A 21,000-nucleotide genomic window follows, 5' to 3' on the forward strand; every position below is an offset into this window, starting at 1 on the left:
CCATTCCCCACAGAAAAGGTGCTGTGGATAAGCAGCATCAGTGAGTGACCCTCTGCTGCGACACACTGACCACCAGACCATGGGCTGCCAGTGATACCAAAGAGGCCACATCACGAGCTAGAGAACATGGGGCCTGAGAAGGCTCTTGTTTTTGTCTCGTAAGACAACAATGACCAGGATTGACCCTTTGGTCTCCAGAGTCCCTGACCTTCTTAGAATGCACAGTAGTGGTCTGGAGTCATGAAATTTGAATATTAGAATGATTAGAAGGTTAGGTACATAATGGGTTATATATACACACTTACTTTCACATATATTCTAGAAAAGAAATCAAGTCAGTGATATCAATACATGCAGTGAGTTCAAAAGAATGAGAGAAGAGAGAATAGGAGTGTTTAAACTTCCTTAAGGAAGATTTCACAGAGGGGACTTTAGCAAATCCTTGAGGATTTTCCTCGTTCGAAGTTTCTTCCTCAAGTCAAATAAGTGAGAATATTTTCAGCTGTTACCTGAACATTGTTGGAAAGTGCAAAAATTGTCTTGAATTATTTTAGTGACATTTTTCTTCTAGTTTGGCAGAGACTGATATAAAGCCCAGAGACAAGCCACCTGTCTGAATACCTTTAGTATGTACAATAGTAGTGGTACACATGATAATATCACTCTAAACATTGGAGGCCTCTCTTCCCAGTTTGCCATGCAGAACGTCTAATCCTACCCATGAGAGGCCAAAGCCAGTGAAAGCAGAAAAGGAGTATTCACCATGCAGGGATCACAGAAGGAACTACGAGGACCAGGCCAGGGAGTTGGGGACAAATAGTGTTTAGCCCAGTTTTAGACCTGGCACAGCTTTCCCATGCAAAACCATTCCTTTTCAGACTTCCACGCCTTTAGTTCCCTGGCCTCATTACTGCCTTGACCAGGTGTTCTATAAACACAGTCCTTTAAAGAAAATTCTTAAAATATGTCCATGAATCCCCTTGCGTAAATGACTAAAGTTTCATACTTTCACGGTGACGACCTTGGTTATATTCCTGGGAAGTCCACATCTAGTAAAACTCATCACTCTACTCCAAGGTACCAAATAGACATGGCAGCTAAGTAAAAGTGGTTTGTTTGCTATTCAAGTGTGGCTTCCAGCCAAGCTGCTGACTCTTAGCCACTCCGGTATAGACATTCTGGAGCTGCCACACTCACACCTGATGGGGCTCACATGCTGAAGAAACACAGTTTGCATCACCCTTCACCAAAGTCTCTGGAGGCTGGAAAACAAACAGCAGTTGCATGACATTTCCATTGAGAAGTTCATGAAATTTAAGGTTTTCTTTTGCTCAAAGTATAAATACAAAATTTTGCAAGTAATTTCAGGAGGTTAGGGGATATCTGAAACAAATGTATGGAACCTGGAAAATCCACAGATGCCAAGCTAAGCCCCCAGGCGCTAACAGGAAAGGACCAAGGAAGAAATGGACCCTAGGGATTTTAAATACCTCAGATGGGCCATGTGTAGAAATGGCAAATTGTTTTTCATTGTCTCTCTCTCCGTTTTCCCTTTCTCTTCCCTTCCCTTTTTATTCCCCGCCTTGAGAATAAATTCTATATTTTAGTCTTGTTTTCTGCCTGGATATAAGTAGTTGCTGTTGGGGCTTAAGTGTGACACATTGAGACAAAATACAGTGAGTTCTGCTATAATGTGACCCATCTGTTTCTAAAAATCACTGCACTATACAAAATCATAGAATCAAAAACCACATGCTTACAGGAAAATGAGATTAGGAGCACAGCATTCAAAAACTTCATCAGTGACACTAAAAAAGAAGATAGCAACCTAATTTTAAAAGATAGCTGTTTTAGGCATGTTAAATGGTTAAGGTATACATAAATAATAGAATAAACACATTGTTTTACCTAGAAAAAGACTTGAAGCTTGTTCATGAAGGTAGGTGTTGGAAGGGTTACAGTTTGTGAGTTATTGAGACATGGCGAAGGAGAGTTCTCTGGGATGGAAAATTGTGACACCAGATGTAGATGGGTGTGGCTCATTATACATGCGGTGAACTGAGGATGCTGGTGGCTGTCAGAGGTGTGAGGACATCTTACGTATTCCTACATGGCTCAGTTCAGCTGGATGCAGTTTTCTGCATTCACCTAGCATTTCTTGCCGATGAAATTAAACATAGGGAAACACAAAGTTCTTGTTATACTCAAATTGTTCCTTGATATATTAACCCCATTGGAATAAATCATTATTTTCAACATAAGCCTCATAGCAGCACTGATTGTATCTAGATTATAAAAATAATTATAATTTAAAGAGTAAGCAGCCATTAAAACCCCAATGAAATGATACTGTAAGGGTAGCAATAACGTTAATATTTCTGAGCAATGAATAATTTACTTTGCCTAGTGACTCAAATACTTTTGGGCCTCCTTGCTCCTACCCTAAGGTTCATCTCCACATAGTGATAAATTCAAATGAAATGCAAATTTGGATCCATAACTTTAAACCATGCGGTGAGTTCTGAGTGATGTTTTCTCAGGGCTAGGAAGGAGTTGTTACAATACACACCAGACTTCCTGGAACATCCTCATTATACATTTTTATCCCTGATGTCCCATACCATGTGGCAGCTATACTAATCTTACTTCCCTCTCTTGTCTACACTTCTGATACCCTCTACCTGCACCTCCCAAAAGCCCAACAAAATTTCAACCCTTGCTGGATCTTTTCTTAGCACCCTTTCATCTCTTTCCCTCTTTTCCTGCCTTTTTCCCTGAAATTAAAAATTCCATATCTATGAATGTTACACTCCCACTGCTGCTGTGACAAATTACCGCAAACACTTCAAGGAGATGCACATCTATTCAGGTAAGAACAAAACAGCATAAATTTATTATCTTACATTTCTGAAGGTCAGAAGTAATAACTCAAAATGAGCTTTATGGGACTAAATTCAAGGTATTTTTGGCTGGGCTGCATTCTTTCTGAAGGCTCCAGGGAAGAATTTGTTTTTTACTTTTCCCAGACTCTAGAAGCCATCTGCATTCCGGGGCTTCTGGCCCCGCATCAGTCCAGCCTCTACTTCTGAAACAACAGTTCCTTCTTTTACTCTGACTCTCCTGCCTTCCTCTGATAAAGGCTCCTGTGATTGCATTGGGCCCAAAGGATAATCCAGGATAATCTTACCATGTAAAAAATCTTTAATTTATTCACATCTGCAAAGTCCCCTTTGTCATGTGAGGTAACATTTTCACAGGTTTCAGGGATTACGGCATGGATGTCTTTCGGGCATTGGTAAGTCTAGTGTACCAGAGATGATATCCAAAAATGCTTAACAACTGATGTGTCACTTAAGGCAGAAATTCTGACTTTCAGAAAGGCCTCTGGTCATAGTTCTGGAGCAAGACTCCTGATGTGCTGGTGGATGAATTATGGAGAGGGCTAAGATGTCTCAAGGAGGCACTGGGGTGTCTAACTCAGTGGTGAGGCACTCCAGGGCCAGGAGCAATGGTTCTCTCTAGGCAGTACGAAAGATATTTGACTTTTTTTTTTTTTTAAACCACCAGTACAGCCACACACGTGTATTTTGGCTGAACACTGACCTGTCCATTCTCTTCCTTCTTTCATCAGTTTAGCCTCCCTAGGCTTCTTTAAGTTCTCCCCTTCACCCTCATCCACGATCAGCATGCAAACCTCCTGGGATGTTATCATGTGCTGTACTTAGCCCTTTTACTTGAAATGTCTCATTTAAGCCTTATCACAACCCTATGATTAGATTCTGTACTTAGCTTCCTTTTGCAATTACACAATAGGATCATATGTGCTATTAATTGTTAGGACCTGGATTTGAACTCAGGCTTTAGAAATTGACTTCCTAACCACTGTGGTTAGTGTCTTCAAGGAGATGCACATCTGTTTAGGAGCGCATGTACAAAGACCATACAGGCAATGTGGAGGCACCAAGGGGCAACCCTTAGTCCACATGCATTCATAGGTTTGCACAGAATCCTGTCATATAGAATTTAACTATTACAGGGAGGAATTCTTGATCATGTTGTATGAACTCTTGTCTACTGTGTAAGGCCAAACCTGTATACTCTTGTATAGATATTCCATAATAAAAAGATTGCAGTCAACTTCAGAGCAAATCAAGTCAAAACTCCAATTTATGTTGGCTACATAACAGTCTAGAATAAAGTATGGCATTCTACAGTATGGTATTCTAAAGTATGTAATGAAATGAATGAATGAATAAAATCTATAGTCAAGAGTTTTATTTATAAGACCTATGGTCTTATATGGTACATGACTTTCTAGCTAGAATATTATATTCAACTTTCTCAAATGGGTTAAGAGTCTCAGGGACAAGAGAAGCAGAAGAAAGGAGGATGATAAAACCATTTCTGGACTTTGGGTCTTTAATTAATCTCTAGCCGGTCACAGATGCAGTTAGAAATGTGTTGCTTACACCCAGAGGAAATAGTATCTAATAGAAATAAGTAATACAACCCTAAGAGAAAACGAATCATTTATGGGCACATTTTATTTTGCTGTTTGGAAATATTTTTTGGTTCACACAAGAATGAGCATTAGCAAGTTTCACTCATTTAATTGATGCATTATACAGAAGAGATGGACATTAGATAGTTTTTTAAATGATGGTAGAGTGAGATCTTGATTGGGAAGGACAGATTTTCCATCGAGTCCCTTAGAATCATCTGTGATATTAATAAATCAGATTGTTAAATAACTTGTCAGAAGCCAAAATAAATGGTTAAAGATGCTTTGGTGAACAGTTGGAAGCAAATTCTATTTTAAACCCTTGAAACTTGGTAAGAACCGAAAATATTCTTGCTAATTTGGAAAATACCTCTTTATTTAAAATTTCCTAAAAGGTAGCCTCTCCTCCTACTTTTATGATGGAATACTGGATGATTTTAGTCAAAAGACAAAGTTATTACCATAAGAAAAAGTCCTGCATGAAAGCACATGTTGCCATTTTACTCATTATCGAAGTGCTCTTATGACTGTCAGAGAGAACAGGTAAGATGCCAGGGGAGGCCGAGAAAAAGAGATCAAAGTGTTTTTGTTTACTTTTTTGAAGTCTTGTAGTACCTACTGTTTATTATACATACTTCTTGATTCATGCTGAAATTGGAATTCACCCATTCTCTCTTTTTCCTGTCAAAGATGCAGATGGGGCACATTTCGTTGACTCCATCAATCCCTGCCCCCACACATTAGCACATGCACACGTATACCTAGCCAGTGGAAAAGAAAAAAGAGTTACTCACATTCATCCATTTTACAAAGATTTCCAGGCTGCAATGGGAGGGCTTTACCTCTCCCTGAAGGATGAATAAATAGGTAGCTTAACTGACAACCTGTTCTCAGTCAAGCTGAAGTGAAAACGAGACCAACGTCTAGCTCTACTGTTGGTACTTATGAGATCCAGTCCTGGCAACATGGAGAGGATAGTCATCTGTCTGATGGTCATCTTCTTGGGGACATTGGTCCACAAATCAAGCTCCCAAGGTCAAGATCGCCACATGATTAGAATGCGTCAACTTATAGATATTGTTGATCAGCTGAAAAATTATGTGAATGACTTGGTAAGACTATACTTGTCACAACAAAATCTAAATCATACTTTTCAATTAATATAAAAGGAGGGTTTGGCTTACAAAAATAACTCAGAACAAATTTTCTTTTGCTCTAGGACCCAGAATTTCTGCCAGCTCCAGAAGATGTAGAGGTAAGACCAATTGAATTTATTTCTGAAAATACATTTGACATAACTTTTAAAATCTAATAAGAAAGGCATTAGCATGATTATATAGGAGTATACTGAATTTTAATGAACTTAGTGGTCTAATAATTGATGAAATATTTATTTATATTTTGGTTAAATTCATTGATTTACCAAAAACCAACTAAAAAATGCTATATTATATTCCTCATAAACTATGTTTATCTTCAAGAATCTCTAAGAGTACTCCTAAGTAGTATTGCTGAGACAGAATAACAAAACTAGAAATGAAATCTATACTCTGATCAGTTTCTGAACAATGCACAGCTAGTTACTCTTTAAGAGCCCTTGGGCATGAAAGCTTTTGAGCCCTCTTTGTTATCCTACTTAAGAAACATAGATACATACAATAGGAAGCAGAATTAACCTTTTAATAACAAACTTAAAAATGAAAGAAAGGAAGAATTAGATTACAGGGACAGCATGGAGAAATGGTGGTATGGAAATCAAAGCTGTCCTTTAGAATATAATTCACATATACCTTGGCTTCAGTGAGTCTTGTCTTTGGCCTTCCATGAGGTCTTTTGAAAGAACCATTTTCAACAATTCATCCCATTTCTTAAGCCATTTAAATCCATTAGAGTTCCAGGAAGGAGAGGCTTGGCATGTAGTTCAAGAATGCTGTCCGCTGATCTTTTTCTCTAGCAACTTCTATGATCTGATCTTCTGGTCTGGTACCCTGAGAGTATAAATGCAATTGGGGAAATGTTTTCATTGTCACAGACCTTTAATTGCATAAATTAGAATAACTAAAAGTGCTACCAGTAATTAGGACACTACAAAGGGGGAGACTGAAGAAGATACATTGCAAAGAAAACAATTATCGTAAATGACTATGTGTAAAAGTTTAGAAAGTGAATGAGTCACAACTATTGCTTTTCTCTAAAATTCACTCTCTAGCTCTGAACCCAACCACTCTCATTTACTAGGTCCTTTTCTAATAAGCAGCATCTAAAATGAAAGTAGCACATTCAGCTTATTGGAAAGACTTTTCCAATAACTGAAAATACTTCTTAATCAATGTGCCTAATTATCAAAACATGCATTTCTAGCATCTCATGCACCTTGTTTAACTGTTATGGTTAGAGTCCTTTCCAGAGTTTCCTGGCTGTAGTCTGTAACATGCAAAATAAGAAATAGGAAAGAGATTCCACCTTCTAACCTGAGTTCATCCAATGGGTACTTCCTTTAGATGTGTTTTTAATGAAAGATTTTTTTTTTTTTATCTTACATCATAATGAGAGGATTTTGTCTTAGTGATACTATATCTATCTGATAATCTGATCAAGCAATGCTGGCTATGATACAAGTGAGTAATAGTGTAACTTGGATCTTTAAGCTATACTAGTAGGCAAACTCAGGAAGAAAGAAATCGTTCAAGGTCACATCAGCATTATATCAAGCTAACTTCAAAGCAGGGTCTGTAAGAGATTTTAACACGGTGAAACCCCATCTCTACTAAAAATACAAAAAATTAGCCAGGCGTGGTGGTGGGCGCCTGTAGTCCCAGCTACTGGGGAGGCTGAGGCAGAAGAATGGCGTGAACGTGGGAGGCGGAGCTTGCAGTGAGCCGAGATCGCGCCACTGCACTCCAGCCTGGGCGACAGAGCGAGACTCGGTCTCAAAAAATAAAAAAATTAAAATAAAAAAGAATAATGAAAATAAAACCATCTAATGTTGTATGCATATAATAATTATCTAACATCTCTAATTGGCCTGGCCAGGCATCTTTCTTTTTCTCTTTTTCTTTCTGTCTAATCATATCACCAGTGGCTCTCAACTGGTGGTGATTTCTGTACCCCAGAAAACATTTGGTATTGGCTGGAAAAATTTCTGGTTGTCACACGTGGAGGTAGAAATGGGGGTGCTACTGGCATCTAGAAGGCAGGTACTAAACATTCTAGAATGCACAAAACAGCCCTGACAACAAAGAATTACCTAGCCCCAAATGTCAGTGGTATCACCGTTGAGAAACCCTGATATAAACCTAGTTTGTGTGTAGGACAAAGGTAATCATTTTTTTTTTTTTTTAGACGGAGTCTCGCTCCGTTGCCAGGCTGGAGTGCAGTGGCGCTATCTCAGCTCACTGCAACCTCCGCCTCCCAGGTTGAAGCGATTCTCCTACCTCAGCCTCCTGAGTAGCTGGGACTGTAGTCGCACGCCACCATGCCCAGCTAATTTTTGTATTTTTTAATAGAGACAGGGTTTCACCATGTTGGCCAGGATGGTCTCAATTTCTTGACCTCGTGATCCACCTGCCTTGGCCTCCCAAAGTGCTGGGATGACAGGCGTGAGCCACCGTGCCTGGCCAGGACAAAGGTAGCCTTGCCCAATTAGCAAGACTCCTTAGGGGGAATGGCCAGGGCTTTCTTTGCAGAAGAAAAAAAATGTAAAAATAGGCCTCAGCTGGGTGATGTGGCTCCTGCCTATAATCCCAATGCCTGTAATCCCTTTGGGAAGCCAAGGTTGGAGGATTGCTTGAGGTCAAGAGTTTGAGAACAACCTGGGCAAAATAGTGAGACATCCTGTTTCTATAAAAGAAACAAAAAAAAAGCCCTAAGGAGGCAAAAAATTTCAAAAATTCAATTGCAAAACAACAAAGACAAGTGTTACTCCTGGCAAAAGGAGCACTTGACTTGTTCTTCAGCTGAAGAGGAATGGTTTGTGAATTCTTGCTTTTGACTTCACTACCACTCCTTCTAGTCTGCAAAACTAATGTAGGAGCAGAAAACTCCTCATGTTCTCACATGTTAAAGCATGAGGGAAACAAAGCCTTGCCTTTGGAGTCTGTTGTCACCAAGGCATAGCAAAGGAAAGTAATGTTTATGCTTCCAGACGGTGCTAAATATGGACTTGGGCATCCTGTAGACTCCTGAGTGACAGGGCACCCGAGGCTGCCTAAATCAAGGTTAATCTTTTCACTCTCCTCAATACATCCTTAAGGCAGTTTAGTGGAGACAGCTCTCCACTTCTTTTCCTCTTTTGAGGCGGCCTTTGATGTGCATATAAAGCCAATTCCAGCAGTTATTTATCCTGGACCACATATTGCCAGACACAGCTCTGCTGCTTGCACAGCAAATGAAACAAAACACCATTGTCTGTTAACACAGGTAAACAAGGAAGGGTGGGAGAGGAAGCACAGCCCCATCAATACGGGCGTCAGTGTCCAGGTGCCATTCAAAGGCTTTCAGAAAAGATTTTCAGTTGTTTTTACAACTGAAATTGTAGTTTTACAATTTCAGTGCTTTGAGTACTGGTACTGACCATTCCTGGCAATATTATCTCAAGGGAGTTCATCTGCCTGGCAGGGCCCCTCTACTTCTTTGGAACCTAATTTTCTTTCAGCATACACATGTAAATGTTAACTCAGCAAAATGAGCCTCTGTGAGAAATGCTGGTTTTTCAGATCATCACGGATGAAGCAGTCAGTATTTTCAGTTTCAGCTGGAAAATTTACCTCTTTAAATATGAATATTATTTTTTCCAGTAAGTTAAGCCGGTTGTGGTCAAAAAGAAGAGAAAAGAAAAAACTTCAACAAACATGAACGTGTGGTTTTCAAGGAAAAAAAAGTGCTATATTGAACATTTATAAATAGTTTCTATTAAATAAGCATTTTGGCAAACATATGGAAAGGACACCACCTTGCCCTTGTGAGAGGCAATCTGCCTTGATATAAGGAAACCAGATAAGCTGCTTCTCAGCTTGTGGCTATATATGCAAAGCAAACCTGACAGGTTTGTGTCTTAGAGATGCATGTTATTAATCAACATTCATATTGGGTAAGCATATGGGTTGGAAAATGCAAAGCAGCCCAGATGCTGTGTTCAGCTGATTGTCCATAAGAAGATTCAGGTAATATTGTTACTTATAGGCCTGCCTTTGTAGGGACTGGAAGGGATTGAGGTTTCTGGTTATAAGGTAGTAGCTTCCACATGCATTAGTGAAATGAAAATATAGCAACTTCAGGGGGAAAATAGCATCACATACACACGTTTGCTGAAAGAAAAAAGTAAGTTGGATACAAGTAACCTGGATATAAGCTTTTGGATCAGCATTAACATTTTTCAACAAGTCAGTATATATTTGGTTCTTCCAGTAAATTCCATTTCCTTTCCAGTTTGATTGCTAAGCTTTTGGCTTGTTAGTCATTAGGTATTTTTCCAAGTCAAGAGGTAAGTGTTTGATGCTTATTTTATACACTCCTCCATTCTCTGAGACCCTATTCTTACCTTCTAAGAAATTATCTTCCTTCTCATTGGTTGGGCAAGCCTCAAACTGTCCCTCAACTGCTTGATTCCGGCAGAATCCTACCCTAACTGAGCTGGGAGTATGAAAAGGATTTTAGAAAAGTCATGTGTGATCTATGCAAGCATATTGAGTCTTAGATGTGAAATATGCTATCAGAGGTAGGTACCCATTTCTTTTCCCCAAAGGAGGGGCTTTAATTCATTTTCTTCATCTGTTAACTTCACAAATGTATGTTGACATTAACTGGCAAGACACTATGCCTGGCGCTGTACAGAATAAAATGCTGCTCAAGACATGTCAGGATAGATACATTACAGAAACCGCAAACAAATGAAAAATATTCTTCATCAGACTATAACATAATTCACCCAAAGCTGCCACTAGTCACAGTGTAAGTTTTAGAGCCTCATAATTCAGCAAATGTGTTCCTAAACCGAACTAACTCTCCCTTACAAAACACAAAGGTCTTGTCCACCACCTAGATGTCAAAATGGTCCTCTCTATAGCATCAGGAATAAAGCATTGTGAAGAAGTGAGGCTCCTTTCTCTCTTATCTGTGAGGCAGGGGATTATCCCTTTTTCCCATCCCAAAGATTAAGTAGGAGGTGAAATCATACTTCACTCATCTGTTGAAATGATGTAATGCACGACATTGCAGAAGAGACAGAAACAGAGGATTGGGAAAGCTATCTTTTACTTTCTGAATAATGTTTGTTAACATATATACAAACTGTTTATCTTTCAGACAAACTGTGAGTGGTCAGCTTTTTCCTGTTTTCAGAAGGCCCAACTAAAGTCAGCAAATACAGGAAACAATGAAAGGATAATCAATTTATCAATTAAAAAGCTGAAGAGGAAATCACCTTCCACAGGTGCAGAGAGAAGACAGAAACACAGACTAGTAAGACTGTCATTTGTCATCTATCTTATTTGTACTTATAAACTATGTATCTTGCATTGCATAAACACACATGCACACCTGTAGCCAGAGCTGCTGGTGTCTTCCTTACCTATGCCTTATTATACATGGTGCATTTTTTTTTTTTTTTTTTTTTGAGACAGAGTCTTGCTCTGTCGCCCAGGCTGGAGTGCAGTGGTGTGATCTCTACTCACCGCAAGCTCCACCTCCTGGTTTCACGCCATTCTCCTCCCACCTCAGCCTCCCAAGTAGCTGGGACTACAGGTGCCCGCCACAACGCCCAGCTAATTTTGTTTTTGTATTTTTAGTAGAGACGGGGTTTCACCGTGTTAGCCAGGATGGTCTTGATCTCCTGACCTCGTGATCTGCCCGCCTCGGCCTCCCAAAGTGCTGGGATTACAGGCATGAGGCACCGTGCCCGGCCTATACATGGTGCATTTTAAGAAGTAGGGTCACTCTTTTAAGTCCATAGACTTCAAAGTATTCCGAAACCCAATTATAATTTCCTAGTAGTCCTTGGTAGCTGGAATATGTTAATATAGCTTCTCAAGGCGAGGAAGTCATTAGGCAGAGAATCCAATTGTGATTTTGGAGTTAAGGAATATTTCCTCTCATATGGTCACAGTATTCTTATTAACAGGAGCTAGATCCTAGCTTTCTAACAAGAACAGAGCCTACAAGAGCCTAGGGCAAATCTTAAACTTTGCCTCCTCTCTTAAATCATATTACTATCCTGTACATTAGCAGAGTCAGTATTGAATTGAAATAGGCAGGCCTCATTACTTGGCTGGGGAATTTTAACAGTCCCTAGCTTTTTGGAGCTCTGAGATCCTCTTGTATATGCCAATTCATGAGCAATGCAGATACTCAAGAACATGAGTAATTCAAAGATTAATCAAAGCCAGTGGGAAAACACATAAAATAAATTACTCTCAAATTTTTTTTTTTTTTTTTTTTTTTTTGAGACGGAGTCCCAGTCTTTCGCCCAGGCTGGAATGCAGTGGCAAGGTCTTGGCTCACTGCAGCTTCTGCCTCCCAGTTCAAGCGATTCTCCTGCCTCAGCCTCCCGAGTAGCTGGGACCACATGCACACACCACCACGCCTGGCTAATTTTTGTATTTTTAGTAGAGACTAAAAATTTCTAAATTTCTAAATTTTTAGTCTCTAAATTTCTAAATTTCTAAAAATTTCTAAACTAAAGTTTCACCACGTTGGTCAGGCTGGTCTCAAACTCCTGACCTCAAGTCATCTGCCCACCTCAGCCTCCCAAAGTGCTGGGATTACAGGTGTGAGCCATCGCGCCCGGCCTCAAATTTTTTAAATTAGTTCTTTCTCCTCCCAAAAATTCCACATGTGATTCAAATGAAATCTTAATTACATTATCAAAGTGATTCTGATTTCCTTTGATTGCTTGGCCTGGTGACCATGTGAAAAATGTCCCTCTAAATCTTTCCTCAGAAAGAAAGGAGCTGAACATATTTTTGAAACTCATGAAGTGGTAGCTTTGGAGCTAAACTTAGAACTCTCCAGTTAAGCATGCTCATCTTATAGATGAGGAAAGTGAGATCTACCAAGGAGTTAAGTCACAAGCCCCAAGTTCCATACATAGTGTCAGAATGATAAGAATTAGACTGTATATCTACTACCTTTTAATGAAATGCTCTCACTACAACATCACACTGGCATTGAGATGCTAACTACCACGCAATGGCTTGGTGTTTGGTATCTAAATAGGAATAAAGACAAACAGCATAAACTAAGAAAGTTTTTTTAAAAATGCAAGTGAGCAATACATATATGAAAAACTGTTCAATCTCCCTAGTAATCACACACATGTGAGTTAAAACAAGGAAATCCTGTTTTTTTTCCAATTAAACATTTTAAACAATACCCTATAATAATAATGCTCCAAGTGAAGAGAGGTAAAACTCTACATGAAATCCTTAAATTTTTTTTATCCCTTTTATTTAATAATTCTACTTCTAGGAATATATCAAATAAGCAAAGATATATATGAAAAATTATTTACAGAGATGTTCTTTGGAGTAATGTAGACAAAAGTAAAAAGTTAGATACGGCTGGGTGTGGTGGGTTACGCCTGTATTCCCAGCACTTTGGGAGGCTGAGGCAGGCGGATCACCTGAGATCAGGAGTTGAGGCCAGCCTGGCCAACATGGTGAAACCCTGTCTCTACTATTAGCCAGGCATGGTCGTGCGCGCCTGTAATCCCAGCTACTTGGGAGGCTGAGGCAGGATAATTGCTTGAACCCAGGAGGTGGAGGTTGCAGTGAGTGGAGATCACGCCACCGCACTCCAGCCTGGGCAACAGAGCGAGACTGTCCAAAAAAAAATTTAGATGCAACCTATGGGTCCAAAAATAGTAATAGTTCCATCCTATGTTGGAATACAGAATAACCACTACATGTCATATTTCTGAAGACTATTTAACACTTAGGAAATGCCTGTGATATGTTAAGTGTAAAAAAAAAAAAAAGCAAATCACCAACTGGTATAAATAATGTAAATGCATAATAATAATTAAAAATACCCAAAACACAGAGAGAATATATATTGAAACATTGCAGTGGGATTCCTATCTCTGGGAATGAGATTACAAGGACTTTTTCCATTGTTACTTTCCAGTTTTATGTAATTCTCAAATTTTTTCAGTGAACATAATTTATGTTTTTAATAAAAAAAAATTTTAAGGAACATTTTATTAAGAAAAAAAATTTAAAGAAGACTGTTACTTTTTCATTGATTTCTAGACATGCCCTTCATGTGATTCTTATGAGAAAAAACCACCCAAAGAATTCCTAGAAAGATTCAAATCACTTCTCCAAAAGGTATCTACCTTAAGTTTCATTTGATTTTCAGCTTTATCTTTACCTATCCAGATTTGCCTCTTAGTTACTCATGGTATACTATTTCCACAGATGATTCATCAGCATCTGTCCTCTAGAACACATGGAAGTGAAGATTCCTGAGGATCTAACTTGCAGCTGGACACTATGTTACATACTCTAATATAGTAGTGAAACTCATTTCTTTGTATTCCAAGTGGAGGAGTACAATACATTAGGGATGGGAAAAAAAACTCATAAGTGTGCAAAAGTCAGGATTATTTCCCCATAATCACTATGCAATAGTCTGATTTCCTATGTTATTGATTTCTATGACTTCTGAAGTTTTTACTTTATTTCACTGCTCAACTTTGACATTTCTTGGTTGAAGGAGAAGGTTAAAATTTTTAACCAAAAATATAGTTTTGACATTTATTGATTTTATATTAACCTTGAGCTTGATTACCACCAGAATGAGGTCTATTATGATCATAACTTAAAACATATATACCTTCATTCCAGCTGAAAATATAGAAGCATAGAAGCAAAACATACAAAAGCAAAATGAAAAGCTGACATTTTTATTCTTTTAAGGAAATGAAAACTGAATGTTTAAAAACTTATATCTGAATATTTTTTTAAATCTCAGAATGTCTAACATATAAATATGTACTTTATTTATGCACTGGGGGATACCAGATGGCTATAAAAGTCTTACTTCTTTATTGGGGTTTATAAAAATATTTAAATACTATAGATATGAATGTATTTATGGAATAGACTCTTAGTCAGTGGCAATAGAGTATTAAGAAGTGGATTTAATATTACCTTCCTCCAGTCCCCAGTCCCCTTATAAGCTAACATTTTAAGCTTGTGGAAATGGCAATTTAAACCTATAGAGGGACATATACCAGGTTGTCTTCTGGAACAAACATAGTTTTAAAAGTATTGTAGCTCTCTTCTCACACAGTTATAATGATCATATTATGAGCGAGCTAACAATGCCAAATATTTGTCTCCTTCTTTCTTCCTTCTTTTCTTCCTTCTTTTTAAAATGAATCTTCTGCTTTGACAAAATTTCAAAACATGTTTAACATTTTGGACACTTATAGTTACTATACTTTGGATAAGACAAATTCAATAACCTATATGATTTAAAAATCAGGAGACAAACCAAGAGGCCAGGACTCCTCTCCAAGTTGAAAACAGACTTTCGCATAAGCATTCCAATCTTTCAAACGTGGGTGGTAAAAGTAAGCAACCTACTCTAGCTGCCATTTCATATCAGCTCCAGCACAGCCTGTTTAAACATGAAGTTAAAAACTCTAGAAAAATAAAATGTTCGCTAGAATGGTATAAGCTATTTGAGAATCTCTTATTGTTAAAATAGTTGTGAGTGTGCAAGAGGATGTGGGAAGAGAAATGCTTTATGATCTGAGAAGAAAAATTATGTGCTTAAAACAAATACAGACTTAACCTACAGTTCTAAAAGATATATTAAGAATTATTTAATCAAATCTCAATGAAATGTTTTATCATCAGCAAGTAGACTCAGAAAAAAGAAAAAAAAACATTTTATCAGAAACAAGGTACTCCATTTTAACATTTTAGAATATGTATTACAAAGGAATTATGTGCCTGATGATGATAATATATATCTAAAATGTGCCTCAGTTTCAAATACGCCAGCCTGGGTTGTTGTGATAAAAGGTGGAAACAGACACAAAGATAGTGAGAAAGATGGAATCTGTATTTCTTGTTTCTGAATTTATAGCTATTAACTCCTTTGATATTGTATTTTATATTTAAAATAATGTATTTCTTTTGGCATGTTTATTGTTAAAATTTTCTGTTCCAATTATTTCGATCAGGGTCTCTATCTTAAAAGTAAAAATAATTTAGTGAGGGTCTGGATAACAGCCTTCATTAAACAGAGTTTAAACACCCAGATAAACTCTGGTGTTTAACCAGAGTTAAACCCACCAGCACTCCAGGAAAGGCAATGCATTGGAATAAACAAGATGAAGCAGTGAGACTTGAACAGCTCCATCTTCACTGTTCTATGTTCAAGACTGCCAGTTCTTAAAAGGAATATAAAGATAACCCATAAATATAACTGTTCACCTACGGACAGTAATACAGGAGACCTGAAATTTTGTTAACTATGAAATTGTGGTCACTGTTTAAACCGTTTAGGTTTCCATTTCCTTATCTGTAGAATAAGAGTGCTGGACTCCATCTCTAACATCTATTTTTTCTTTTTTTTTAAAAAGCTTTAAATGTCTATGAATCTCTAAAGTTCTGGGTATTCTTACAGGAACATCTGATCACACTTCTGAGTAAAATTTTCTACTGAGTCTGATGTTCAATTGCTCAATATTATTTCAATAACATTTGTAGCAACACTCACTGCAGGAGCAAGGGACATGTTCCAAGATAAAAAAGGAAGGAAGGAAGGGAGAGAAGGAAACATTACTATAGGTCATGAGAGTTCAGGGAAAATTAACCGTGATCTTTATTATTTTAGTTCAAAGTGTCTTCTTGGGACACTTATATAAAATTGTAGCATTATTATTCTATATTATTGCTCTGTTGTATTTACATATGCATCTGAGAATTTAGCTAATATGAACTATGTAGTTTATAACTTAATAATTATTTATTATATATTTGATTTTAAATGTTCATGTTTATGGCTTCTTATTTAAGACCTGATCATATTAAATACTACCCGCTCAGTACAACCGTCTTTTGTGATTCCCTGGAAACCCTTAATTCAATAGTCCTGACTGAAAAGAAAAGATTATCCTTAGTCTCTGGGATCATATAGTTTTTACATGTACATGGTAAAGATGATCTTCTCTTCTCACCTGTTCTCACCGAAATGGATCCTGTCTCTGCCTCAAGGATATCACCTCCTTTGCAGCCCTCCCTAATGTATGGCACATTCAGGAGGAGTTAGAGATACTTCCCAATGCCCACTGCCACCACTGCACCTACACTCTTGCACAAAATTCTCTCCTGCATTCAAGTTTATCCTATCTAGCTTTTTCTGTCCTCTTCTTACTAATGATTGTCATTTTTTGGCCACTCCTCCATGTTCATTGGGGACTGAGGATGTTCTTTCTTTCAAATCCAACATCTGCCATCATCTGGGTGACTTCAGTGCCCACGGGGAAAATTCCACCAGCACTGCAGCATCTCAGAACCTTAGCCTCCTCAGTTCTGAGCACCTGCCTCTTTTAACTCCATCCCGGGGTCTACTGCCATGACTATGTCCCACACTTTATCACCTGGGACCCCTTTCTCTCAGAAATCTATGTAAAGATTTATAGATGTAAATATAAGACCATCAGCTGCTAGTTTTTTAGCTCTCAAACTGCCCTACTTCTACTGTGTCTGTCCTGAGACTCTGAAACTAGGCCTTAACTCCTAGCCATTCTCTCAATTTATTAGTTTTCCTCCCTCCCTCACAGAACCAACGTCCCTGATCGGTCCCTTGAACTACAGGCCAAGTAGCACACACTATCCCCCGCCCTCCTCACTCTTCTTGAGTAGCTGCCTGCAAACATTCTAGCTGGCTATCTTATCCTTGGTGCCCTAATCCAGCGTCAGACATTGGCTCCAGCCCCTCACTTTTGGAGATCCTTTCAAACTTCACTTCCTGGCATTCTGGAGTCAGTTTCCCACTTCACATTCAGCTCTGAATATTCACCTGCTTTCAACATCTGCCACAGCTTTGGATAAGAGATCCCTCCATCTACTCCAGTCCCCAGTCAGCCTGGCATAGCCTCACCTGTGTGCAGGAAAGGAATTTTCATAATCACAGTCAAGCTCATTGAAAGAATAGTCTGTACAAGTGTCTTGACACTCTCTCACCTCCTATCTACTAATCAGACCACTATAATCTGATTTGTACCCATCTCACACCTTGTCACTGTATCATTGGAATTGCCCTGTCTCTGGTCAGCAATGACCTCCTAATAACCAATTCACAATGTATCTAAGCCCTTAGCTTACTTGATCTTATCATGGTTTTTGCTATTCTCAACCACCCCCTCACCCCCTCCCTTTTCCTTATGACTTTGAAGGCCCTTTTTGTCTGACTGAGGTCTTACTCTCTGACCATACATACTCAGTGTCAGTTGTTGATTTGCCTTCCTGTGTCCTCTCCTTAGAAGTTGATGTTCCTGAGGATTCTGTTTCTGGTCATCTTTTCACTTTAAGCCTTCCTCCTCGATAGTCAAATGTGCTCCTGTTCTTTTAAATACCCCCTCTATGCTGTTGACCCCTAAATCTATAGCTAAAGGCTAGACCTTTCTACTAATTCCCAGGGTCATATATCCAACTGCTCCCTGGAGATGTTCTCTTTATCTCCCAGGCTCTTCATCTCAACATGCTAAAATTGATCTCTTCACTTTTCCCCACTTCCATGACCTTCTCCTTTTCAAGAGTTCCCTAAACTTAATTGAGGGGACTATATCCTCCTAGCCTCCCAGACTCTGCCTTCTCCTTTACTCACTATAACCATGATCACTAACTGGGCCTTGTTATTTCTATCTTTTAAATTCATCATTTCTTTTCTACTACCTCTGCTATCACCTTAATTCAGGCTCTCAGCTCTTGTTGCAATACTTAAAATACCTTTCAACTGGATTTCTAGCATTTCATCTACTCTCTCCAATCCACCTCACATGGCCGCTGGAGTGATATTTGGTAAAATGTAAGCATGATTACTTTCCCTTATTTAAAATCTTTCACTAGCTCTCCTCTAGAACAAAGCCCAGGCCTGAAGCGGGGCATGTAAGACCTTTTTTCTTATGCTGCACTCAGCTCCCAGCTTCTCTTCACCTTGGACTTCACATTCCAGCCAATCCAATCACTTCTAGTTCCCTAGACACACTACGTTGTTTCATTCCTCTGTAACTTTGCACTGGCAGTGACCTCTCCATAGAATATTATTCCTCCATCCCCTTTTAATGCTTAGAAAACACTCAGGTTTGACCCAGCAATCCCATTACCAGGTATATACCCAAAGGAATACAAATTATTCTACTACAAAAACACATGCACGCATATGTTTATTGGAGTGCTATTTACAATAGCAAAGTCACGGACAACCCAAATGCCCATCAATGATAGACTGGATAGAGAAAATGTGGTGCATATACACCATGGAATACTCTGCAGCTATAAAAAGAAATGAGATTATGTCCTTTGTAGGGACATAGATGAAGCTGGAAGCCATCATCCTCAGCAAACTAACACAGAAACAGAAAACCAAACACCGCATGTTCTCACCCATAAGTGGGAGGTGAACATTGAAAACACACGGACACAGGGAGGGGAACAACATACACCAGCGTCTGTTGGTGGGTGGGGGCTAAGGGGAGGGAACTTAAGAAGATGGGTCAATAGGTGCAGCAAACTACCATGGCACACATATACCTGCGTAACAAAACTGCACGTTCTGCACATGTATCCTGGAACTTAAAGTAAAATTTTAAAAAAGAAAGAAAAAATATATATATAGCCTGAAAACGAAAACACTCAGGTGTCCATCAATATTCAACTCAGTCATCATTCTTCTCAAAGGATTTCCATCACCATGTTACTGTATTTCTGTGACAGTGTTGACCCCTTCCCACTTTCAAAACTTGAGCATACTTTGATTATTAGACTTAATATAGTAAAGGCAGATTTATTGATTTTTATGTCAGTGTCTCTTTCCAGAGAAACGGAAAGAGAAATTACTGTATATGAGGCAAGCACAGTGCCTCATACACACAGTAAATAACATACAGTAGAAAACAAATGCTTGCAAAATTAAATTGAACTAAACACAAAACACATGATTTATTAATTGATGTCTTTCTTGACAACTCCCTCTTACATGCTGAATCTAATTCTTACCAAAGCCAATCAATTCTCTTTTCAAAATATCTCTAGAATCCACTCTCACCACCTCCAGTTTCTACTTTGTTGGTGCCACCATAATCTCTCACTCAGATGATTGTAATATCTTCTGTATTAGTCTGTTCTCACATTGCTTTAAAGAAATGCCCGAGACTGGGTAATTTACAAGAAAAGAGGTTTAATTGGCTCACGGCTCCACAGGCTGTACAAGCATGGCTGCATTTGCTTCTGGGGAGGCTTCAGGGAGCTTTTACTCGTGGAAGGCAAAGCCAAAGCAGGCATCCTCACATGGCTGGAGCAGGAGGAGGGGGCAGAGGGACGTGCTACGCACTTTCAAACAACCAGATCTTGTGAGAACTCTATCACAGTACCAAGGGTGGATGATGCTAAATCATTCATTAGAACTCTGCCCCCATGATCCAGTCACCTCCCACCAGGCCCCACTCCCAAACGGGGATTATAATGCAATATGAGATTTGGCGGGGACACAGATACAAACCAGGTCACCTTCCCAAATAGTTTTCCTGCTTTTGTCCTTGCCCCTCACCAAAATCTATCTGCAACAAAACAATTTGAATGGTCCCTTTAAAAACCAATCAGAGTATGCCACTTCTCAGCTCAAAATCTTCCAACACTTCTCATATAATTCAGAGTAAAACCCGAGTCCTACAAGGACTACTTGTTCGCATCTCTTCCACCTCCAGCCTCTCTAACCTTGTTTTCACTCTTTTTACTCGACTCTAGCCACATTGGCATTCTTTCTGTTCTCCAGCATTCCAGGAACATTCTCTCCTGAGGCATTTGCACTTTTTATTCCCTCTGTTTTGGATGCTCTCCTGCCAAATGTCCATGTGTCCCATTCCCTCACCTCCTTTATGACTTTACTCAAATGTCATCTTCTCTACTAAGTCTTGCCTCACTACCACCCTACTTTAAATTGCCCAAACACCTCTGCTTTATTTTTCTTCATAGCACTTACCACCCTGGACACATATATTTTAAACATTTATGTGTTTATAGTCTCTGTCCCCCACTAGAATATAAGTTCCATGTGCACAGGAATTTTTGTCTTTTTTATTCACTGCTGTATACCTGGCTATTAGAACAATGTCCTGAACATTGAAAAAACTCATTAAATATTTGTAGAAAGAATTGGTGGGTTCTGCAATGAAGGTCTCTCACGGGGTTTTCATTCCTAACACACAGTTTGCCTTCTATTTATTATGCAATTTGTGTGCTATTGATTTTTTCCCTTATAACTTC

General features: G+C 38.8%; 1 protein-coding gene and 1 long non-coding RNA gene across 6 annotated transcripts in view; one reads left to right on the plus strand and one right to left on the minus strand.

Annotated features, from left to right (window-relative positions):
* Window positions 1-607: 607 nt before the first annotated feature.
* The window catches only part of LOC108586082, a 41,027-nt gene continuing 20,634 nt past the window's right edge, over window positions 608-21,000 (minus strand). Inside the window, exons 2-7 of one of the 5 annotated variants that reach the window (XR_001902820.3) lie at window positions 5,686-6,489; window positions 5,386-5,589; window positions 5,137-5,262; window positions 1,909-2,157; window positions 1,761-1,808; window positions 608-1,262 (exon numbers count right to left, since the gene is read on the minus strand). This is a non-coding gene — a long non-coding RNA (uncharacterized LOC108586082). The other 4 variants (XR_001902821.3, XR_002522187.2, XR_001902817.3 and 1 more) reach the window with 4 other exon arrangements.
* Window positions 5,391-16,628, plus strand: IL21 (interleukin 21). The gene is made up of 5 exons (XM_003899153.5): window positions 5,391-5,613; window positions 5,721-5,756; window positions 10,805-10,960; window positions 13,747-13,824; window positions 13,915-16,628. Exons 1-5 carry the CDS (start codon window positions 5,446-5,448, stop codon window positions 13,963-13,965), a joined length of 489 nt encoding a protein of 162 aa, XP_003899202.1. The 5' UTR covers window positions 5,391-5,445; the 3' UTR covers window positions 13,966-16,628.

Source organism: Papio anubis, chromosome 3 (assembly GCF_008728515.1).
Source record: "Papio anubis isolate 15944 chromosome 3, Panubis1.0, whole genome shotgun sequence".
NCBI classification, from domain to species: domain Eukaryota; kingdom Metazoa; phylum Chordata; class Mammalia; order Primates; family Cercopithecidae; genus Papio; species Papio anubis.